Source organism: Rhododendron vialii, chromosome 6a (genome assembly GCF_030253575.1).
Source record: "Rhododendron vialii isolate Sample 1 chromosome 6a, ASM3025357v1".
Taxonomy (NCBI): Eukaryota; Viridiplantae; Streptophyta; class Magnoliopsida; order Ericales; family Ericaceae; genus Rhododendron; species Rhododendron vialii.
Genome location: NC_080562.1, coordinates 35054932 through 35064006, shown reverse-complemented (window position 1 = coordinate 35064006; position 9075 = coordinate 35054932). Strand labels below are relative to the sequence as shown.

At 36.6% G+C, this 9075-nt stretch overlaps 3 protein-coding genes across 4 annotated transcripts; 1 reads left to right on the top strand and 2 right to left on the bottom strand.

The window, feature by feature from the left end:
* Nucleotides 1-794: 794 nt before the first annotated feature.
* On the top strand, nt 795-1400 carry LOC131328679 (disease resistance protein At4g27190-like). Its single transcript, XM_058361594.1, has 2 exons — nt 795-985; nt 1034-1400. The coding sequence occupies exons 1-2, from the start codon at nt 795-797 to the stop codon at nt 1398-1400; spliced, it is 558 nt and encodes a 185-aa protein (XP_058217577.1).
* Nucleotides 1401-2606: 1206 nt separating this feature from the next.
* LOC131328678 (aspartate carbamoyltransferase 1, chloroplastic-like) lies at nt 2607-3853 on the bottom strand. Its single transcript, XM_058361592.1, has 5 exons — nt 3844-3853; nt 3599-3738; nt 3288-3491; nt 2875-3119; nt 2607-2712 (listed from the first exon to the last, which is right to left on the bottom strand). The coding sequence occupies exons 1-5, from the start codon at nt 3851-3853 to the stop codon at nt 2607-2609; spliced, it is 705 nt and encodes a 234-aa protein (XP_058217575.1).
* LOC131329540 (aspartate carbamoyltransferase 3, chloroplastic-like) lies at nt 3854-5354 on the bottom strand. 2 transcript variants are annotated; one of them, XM_058362711.1, is made up of 2 exons: nt 5284-5354; nt 3854-4404 (listed from the first exon to the last, which is right to left on the bottom strand). In XM_058362711.1, the coding sequence occupies exon 2, from the start codon at nt 4338-4340 to the stop codon at nt 3882-3884; it is 459 nt and encodes a 152-aa protein (XP_058218694.1). In that variant the 5' UTR covers nt 4341-4404; nt 5284-5354; the 3' UTR covers nt 3854-3881. The 2 variants fall into 2 exon arrangements, with proteins under 2 accessions (XP_058218694.1, XP_058218693.1); XM_058362710.1 differs by lacking the exon at nt 5284-5354 and adding an exon at nt 4619-4716.
* Between the last annotated feature and the right edge of the window lie 3721 nt (nt 5355-9075).

The window sequence follows — 9075 nt, the reverse complement described above, 5'->3', positions numbered from 1 at the left end:
GTTTATTGGCCAAGTGGGAGATGTTGGAATGAGTGGCCAAATAGCCCTCCATATTTTACATACCTCATTGTTAATTATGTTTGCCTTATTTATTATTGACTAACGTTTCTATTTTGGTTGAGCATGAAATTATTCTGTGTGTTTGCACAAGAGAAAACAATAGGTGTGATTGGCCAAGTTGGCTAAGAGTTTGATTTGGTCAAACCAGTATTAGGTGTATCCCACTTAATAAGAGATGTGCATGTGGATGGGGTGATATGGTTATATCATGTGATCTGCTCCCTAAATAAAAGGGGTGGTTAGAGAGATATAGGTGAGTGAGATAACCCCCACTATCTAAATAATAGGGAACAGTTTTCCCTGTAATGTTACATGGGTATATGCCTATAAAAGAAAATCCAGAAGGGGAAATCCTATCACAACCCATGCACAAATTTTGCCCTATCTCTACATTGTTTTCTACTGTGCAAACACTTATATTTACAGATATTACTAGTTGAGAAGGAAAGCTTGGAGATCCAGCAGCTTTCGGAATTTACAAAGAGAAGTCCGAGCCTCAATTGTCCAACAAAAGTTAGATCAAACACTTGGTGCGTCTGTTGCTGGTGTCCAAATCTAGTGTGGCGTTACCGGCTAGGCAAGGAGTCCAAACTGATGGCATCTCGTGTTATCACTCTCAAAGAGAAAGGCACCATGTATTATACAAAATGGCCACTGTCAAGCCCCGCACCACCACCGGATCGCTATCACAAGCACAAGGCTTTTGATCAAGAAAAAATATCTTTAACAGTATAATGGGTGCGCTCAAGGATCCTACCATTAAGATGATTGGCATGCATGGAACAGGTGGTGTTGGAAAGACAACAATGGTAAAGGAAGTTGGCAATGTAGCGAAGAGAGATGGGGTTTTTGATGATGTGGCAATCGCAGTTGTGTCCCGAAATCTGGATAAGAAAAATGTTCAAGGAGAGCTTGCAGCACAGTTGTGATTACACCTGGATGACCATGGAAGAGCAGATAAACTATGGACTAGACTGCAGAATGGGAAGAAGAACGTTGTGATACTGGAAGACATTTGGGATCCACTTAACTTGGAGGAAATTGGAATTCGTTATACAACAGACTATGGTAACAAGGAGGGTTGCTGCAAAGTTCTGGTAACATCCCGGAAGAACCTTTTCCACATGATGGCACCAAAAGCATGGACAAGAGAGTTTTTAATCCAAAGTTTAGAAAAGAAGGAAGCACGTACCCTATTTATGAAGACGGCAGAAATCTCCGTCAACTCTGAGAAAGAAATGACTTCTGTAGAAAAAGCGGTGGGTGACGAATGTGGAGGCTTGCCCGTTTCTATACTTGCTGTTGCAAAAGCATTGAAAGGAAAAGAGAGCTATGCATGACAAGATGCACTCACGCAAATGAAAAGCTCTAATTTTAACCGGATCGTAGATATTGATCAAAATTTGTTCTCTTCCTTGAAATTGAGCTATGATCTTCTAGAACCTAGGGATGCACGTTCATGCTTCCTGCTTTGCTCTTTATTTCCAGAAGATGCTGAAATTTCAATTGACGATTTGGTGAGATATAGCTTCGGGATGAGGTTGCTTGGTCTAACTTTGAGCACTACACTTGAAAATGTAAGAAACAGAGTACTTACATTGGTTAAAGGCCTCAAAGCATCTTGTTTGCTGCAAGACGGCAAGGATGCCAACACGGTCAAAATGCACGATGTAATACAAGATATTGCTATATCAATAGCGAAAGATGAGAAGGGATATCTAGTGAAACATGATCTCAAAAAGTGGCCAGAGGGAGGCACATATAAAGGCTATTCGGCCTTCTCATTGATGTCTGAATATTTTCATGAGATTCCAAGTGAGTTGGGATGTAAAGAACTGCATGCGTTGGTGTTGAGAAGCAAGGATTCCTCACTTCCAGACAGCTTTTTCGATGGGAAGGAGACCAATCTCGAGGTCCTCGATCTGAGCGGCACGGCAATTAAAAGCCTCCCACTCTTCTTTCAAAGTTGGTTAAGCTGCGGATGTTATGTCTCCCTAAAGGAGTGAAAAACATATCTCTGCTTGGGGAGTTAAAGAGCCTCGAAATACTCTGCGTCAATGGCATTGACGAGCTAGCACCAGAGATTAGACAGTAACTTGTTTGAAGTTGCTAGAATTGGGAAATAATGAGGACGTGAGACTGAGAGTAATTCCACCAAATGTCCTGTCTATTTTAACCAGGATGGAGGAATTATTCATTCCTGATAACTTTGATCAGTGGCAAGACAAAGCAACTAACGAAGAAAGATGGAATGCAAGCCTGGTTGAACTGAACTCGTTAACCTGTTTAACCACTTTAAAAGCTCATATACCACAAGGCAAATCATCACCCAACAACCTCTGCTTTGAAAATCTGGCCAGATTTACAATATCGATTGGTGCACATTGTCCAAGGATTACATATTTTGGTAACAATGAACTAGAACAATCGTCCACAAGTATCTTAAAACTCTCCAGTGTTCCCTTAGAAGACAAGTTGAAATCTGAAAGTGTTATATCTCCATAAAGTGAAAGGTTTGGTAGAGATGCTTCGTGCAAGTGGGTTCTTTAACGTGAAGTATCTTCGAGTTGTAACTTGTGATGGTGGCGAACATCTTCTTGGAAGACCAGATAAGTTTCTACAAACTCCACAACAAAGTATGTCAAGATCTTTCTGCAACTTAAGTACATTAATTGCCGAGAAGTGTACATTCAAATATCTCTTCAACCTCTCCATTGCGAGACACCTAGAGCAACTCCAAGTGCTTGTTGTAGATGACTGTTCTAATATGGAAGTCATTGTTGAAATTGAAAGACAAGGAGACGATGAACAAACAACTTTTCCTTGTCAAGCCTTGGGAGAGGGTGCATAACCACAGCATGCTTTTGCATCACACCCAAGACAGCCCCATCTACAATGTACTTTCCTTGACCTTCTTCGTAAAGATCAGTTTGCTCTCCAAACCTTTCTCGCTGAATACGAGTTTGGTACAGCACATCACATTTAGAAGCAACTTCCATTAGATCATCACTTTTTTCCCACTTCACTCCCTTTGATGTCAGAAAGTCTTTTATGTCATCCTAAAATGAGGGAAACAAAAAGAAATGTGGCCAATCATACCTTCAAAATCCTTTTCTGACTTCTCTTTGTATCTAGAGTCATCTGGTTTCAATTTGAAGGCAGATTTATTCTTGAGATTGTTAAAGACAAGGCTAATTACCAAAACCTTGAAGTTGTTCTCTATATACCTTCATTTTAACCACCTCAGGCAAGACAAAGTAGATCTTGACATCCTCATACTTCGAAAGCAGATAAGCAAGTGAGAGGACAGTCCTTCCGTTTGCTAGATCTCCAACAAGACCAACTTTAATTCCATCTAGCTTTCCTATTTCTCTCTCAATTGTGTATACGTCTAGAAGAGCCAGTATCATGGATACAAAGCACAAGCAGTGCTTAAAAAATAGGGGCTTATGGACATCAATATTACCAAATGAAAAACAGAAACAAGTAACTTCCATTATTCTGCCAGGCGATTACATTGGGGAAAAAAATTGCTTACTTTAGTTGAATGATTTCCTGGACCATCCCCAGCATTAATAACAGGAATACTGGCGGTAGCAGCTGCTCTTTGGGCAGCGCCACTTTCAAAGTGCCTCATCACAATTATATCCGAGTACCCTTCAACAGTTCTAATAGTATCTGCAAATCAAGATTTAGCCTCAAAATCAGAACGATATGGCAACCACCACCCAAAAGTAAGCCAACTAACCTTCAAGTGTTTCTCCTTTTGCAGCTGATGAAAACTCTCGTGCATTTTCTGTTGTCAGAACTTCCCCACCCAATCATTTCATGGCAGACTCAAAAGAAAGCCTAGTTCTAGTTGAAGGCTCATAAAATAGGGTAGCCATTAGAAACCCCTTAAGAATTTGGCGGCCGGGTGAGTTTTTCTCAACCTTCTCCATCTCACGCGTCACTTGAAATATAGCAGTAAGAATATCTCTATCGAATTGCTGAGCTTCAATCACGTCATCTAGTTGAAACTTGTTCCCAACCAAAATTGAAGGTTTATTGTCAACATCCAGCGCTTGACATTTGACCATATTCCTTGGTAACAGCATCCCTCTTTGCTCCCAACTTATTGATTTCACATTGAATAACACCCTTGAGTGTGATCGGGTGTCGGATGACTGCTTAAAAAGACTCGAATAATTGGTGAGGAAGTCTCTGTAACACTTCATTGTTTTAGGAACAGACACGGGCCCTTGTAATGGACATATAGAAAACAAAGACGAAGAAGCCATTTGCAAGACAGATAGCAGCAACCAGGATAGGATGGAACTCTGTTTGTTCAAAGCTTTTCAGTCCCTAAAATACAACACAAGATAGAATTTTAGGCTTTTAGCCAAGCACTACTACTGCATTCCAAAGCTTGATCTTTGAACCAATAAAACTTCTTGTGTTAAACATTAAATTTCTTGATTGGCTGTAAGTTAAACAGTTGGGAAAGCGATGCGGGAAAATGATTCCGTAAGTCTGGTTATTGAAAATTGTCAAGGAGATGGGGGCAGAGAAAACTAACCTGTCAACTAAGCTTACGGCTGCCATTAGGAAATTGATTTGAGTTCTAACAAAAACACAGGGCTGGAAAAGATTGCATTTTCCTTTCCTCTTTTCCTTTCCTCTTTTCCTTCATTTTCTTGGCAACCCAAACAAATGATCAGTAGTTGAACTAATTTTAAAGACTGGAAAACATCCATTAACAGAATAAACAAGGTCACATGGTAACCTCATATCAACTCATCATAATTGGCAAAGACAACTATGAAGAATTACTAGTCGGCTAGAGGGTTTTGGTTAGATGAGGTTTTAACTTAAACCAGGAACCAAATTGATCATTACGGTTCAATGAGTTCGGGAAAATAACCACCGGAAAAGGTACAGTTCTGGTTTGAAATAGCCTGACCATGGTTCATTTCAAAGACAAACTTTTTCTTTCTCGTTTCGTTTCGTTTCACTCAATAAGGGAAGCTCAGTTTCAGTATCACCTTTCCGGGTTCTAAACTCTTACCAATTTCAGGAACTCAACTTCGTAATTCTTAGACCGAACTTCACAAATTAATCAATCCCATCAATTAAATTTTAAACCAATTCCATTAGAAGGTACAATCAGTTCTAAAATCCCAAAAACATAGCAAAAGTAATAAATGTAGATTACACGTTGCCCAAAATTCCTTAAAAACGTACTCTTTTACTTGAGGAAAGGCAATGGCCAATGTCTCAATGAAATTTACAGCCTGGCAAAATGACCACTTCTTGTTGGAAATTTATTATTTTAATATTAAATTTCTATACATTTTTTGGTGCTAGACTTTTTCAAGTCATGTGTATATCTGCTTGAGAGGCTTTTATCTTAGCGGTTGTTTGAATATCTATGACCAAATCTAGAAGAATCAAGGAGAAAACCTAGCAAATCTAGAAAGAATCAGGAGTATATCTTTCATATCTATCCATATCTAGCAAATCTAGAGCATATCTATTCATATCTAGCAAATCTATTCATATCCAAGTGGATTTAGTCATTAATAGAAAATATATAATTTGAATTCATATCTATCCCATGAGATTTAGTCATTAATGAAAAGATATGCTATGAATTCTTTCTTACCTATATATAACTTGCATAAGTGGTTTTGCAAACATATAGCAATACTAAGACTTCTCCAAAACACTTAGCCTTTCCATACTCAATTCTCCCTTCCATCTTTGTTCTCTAAAAACACTAATCGGTGTGAGAATCTTGGGCTAAGTGTAAGGGTATTCTTTTGTGGAGTTTTGAGTTCTCCTACTTGTACAGAATAGGTCCGAACCATACGATAAATTATCGGGCTGTTTATATCCAGAGATTTTCTACTGCACCGATTTGTTACTGTAGAGGGCTTGAATTTCCTTAAAGAGAGCGAGATTTCCACAATTCAGACTGTTAATTTGTCTATTGTAATATTGTAATTTCTGCAGTAAGCCCATTGGGCACATTATAGCGACATTAAATGTAAAGTCGTACACATTAACTCTTGTGGGTATCGGTGTCGGTCAGAAAACATTTGTGCCCCACACGCCAAATTCCACCTCAACGGTGTTATGCTCAGCCGTTCTTTTTCACCATTTAACATTGCATCATCCGTCTCGACAATTAATAGTTTAGATTTCAAAAAAATTATTCCCACCAAGAAAGAGTTGGAAGAATTTTTTAAAATCTGAACCATCTAAAATACTTTTGAACAATAAAATTAAGAATAGCAGGAGGAGCGATAAAAGCTAAGCGTTGGCGTAGACTTTCTGCTTTTTAAAACATTATCCTGAACTGGAGTAGTGTTTTTTTTTTCTTTATCCAAACAGTAGACAATTAAAAAAGATTGCGGTTAAAAGTGGAGTATTAAAATTACTAAGATCTCCAGGTTTTTTCCTGAACGGTAAATCATAAGGGGGTGTTTTCATTAACAAAAAATACTAAAAACTTGACGCATTTTACCATTTCATTCTACTAATAAAAAAGTTTCAGCATTTTACCATTTCGTTTCCACTAACAAAAAAGTTGTCAACAAAAAAAAATTTACTACAATAACTTTACTCCCAAACCCATCAACAATTTATTCACTACCGGAAATAACTTGACATTTTTCAACAACTTATTCATTGCAGAAAACACCTAACCACAAATAAAAATCTACAAATTTTTCACTACCGGAAACATGCACCCCGTTACATATTTTAAAACAGGTCATTTTGACATCAAACCAAAATGCCATAGCTGAATTGGTTGATTGCTATATGTGTGCGTTCTGTACATTTACGACCCTGTTTCACATAGCTTTTTCGTTTTTTTTTTATTTTTTATTATTATTCAATTTTTTTCGTACTTGTTACTGTTGGGAAACCGAATTCCCAAGACTCAGTGATGATACGCATAGATTATACAACGAAAAAAACCCCCGTAAAATCCTACAAGGCGGAACTAGGGTTTTACCTTAAATCCCGCAACACGAATGCTGATTGAACTTGTTAAAGCGTTAATAAAAAACTTGTTATAACACGTATTGCTATAAGCCACGAATTCTACTCGACTGTACCTTACGATCTTCTATCGTATTCCCCACACGTCTAGAACATGAACTGATTGTGGACTCTTTTGTGATCTGTTTGCTCTCCCTAAGTCTCTCTCTATTCCGTGAATAATAGAAAATGTGTAACTAACCCATAAAGCATAATGTGTATATATAGGGTTACGATAAGAACCTAAGGAGTAATAAGTCCTGGCTCCCAATGTAAAAGAAACTCTAATCTCACCAGGATTCTATTTCTTATTTCACTAATTATAATTCACCCCACTACAAAATTGTAACTGCACTCTCGTCCTTATCTTAAAAATATTACGATCTCCGTAATATTAAATACTTATTAATCTCCCCACGTTAAAATTACAGATACCTATTGATTAAAATAAACAAGCGTCCTACCCATACTATGCACGGGAGCAAGTAGAAAATTATATTATGTTTATTTATAGGTACAGGTAAAGCCTAGCTTGTTATGTTATTTACCCCTTATTATTTATTATTCACATTAAATGTGAAACTTTTAATGAAAAAATGTTTGAGCATCAAAGGAAGTTTGGAAGCTTTTTTTCTTAACTTGTGGTATTTTGAAAAGTATAGGAGAAAAAAGAGATAAGAAAAGGAATTTATTAAGAAAATGCTACATAGGAGAGAGAATTAAGGAGAGAGCTTGATTTTATTTTTGGAAACTACATTTGCTTAGTATATAGTAGTATAGATTATTGACAAGTTTTGCGTTAAATTCTGTGGATTATTGGTTTGTCTTGTTGAGGGGAACCGAATTTTTTTAAAATATAGTAACTTTTACCCAAATATTCTGAAAAACATCCAATGTAAAGCCCAAAAAGCGGGGATTTTTGGGATTTATCTTGGATAATTCCAAAAATATTTGAGTAAGGTTATAATTTTTACTTTTCCGATTTCTCTCGTTGAAACGAATCAATAATCCACAAAAATTTGAAACAAAACTAACAAATGCGAACAAAATTTGGATAAGGACAAAAACCAAAAATCTCCAACACCCCCCCCCCCCCCCCCCCCCAAAAAAAAAAGCAAACCTATGTGAAACAGGAGCTAAAGTTTATTAGGGCCTGTTCTAGAAACCTTCTTAAAAAATAAATAGTTTATTTCACATTTTCAAATTCAAAAATAATGTAAATGAAAAATAATTTTTTAATTTTATTTGTATTATTTAAAAGATCTCAATGAGATTATCAAACAAGATCCATATTGCTAGAAAAATTATTTGCTTAAAAACATGATTTTTGAATTTAAAATTGTATTCTTAAAAAATAAGCAGCTTATTGGAGTTCTGGAAGGTGGTCTTAGTAAGTTCCTGAAAAAGATTTTCTTGTAGATGGGGGTTCTTGAATGTTAAAGCACTTTTATTACTCCCTCCGTGGCTAAGTAGATGTCAATTTATAATATCCTTGCCAATTTTAACTCTTTATATCTTTCAATATAGATCTCAAAAAATATACAATATTGGTCTTGTTTGATAATTTTTTTATTAATTCTATTATACAAAGTTTTCAAATTCATGAAAAACATTATCGATTGAAATATATAAGTAATGAAAAATGACTCGAATTTCAAAAATTATTATTCTTTTTAGGACGGAGGGAATTATAGGTAAAAGCTGTGTGATTGTCGAACATGTCTCGGGTCAATTTCTGACGGCTAGAGATTGCAGTAATGATGATGTGGCTGAAAAGAGAGTAGTAATTCGTTTGGGACCTATTTCTTTCTTTATTACCAAGATTTTCGTATCAAATTGCATGCATATTTGCATGCATTTCAACCGCTCCTGATGTCCTGAAGTTAACGATCAGACAAATCTCAATATTTGGCTTTCGTAAGATTCAAACATGCGACCCTCGAGGATAAGTACTTATTTACTTTTTCACGCCCATTTGACCAAACC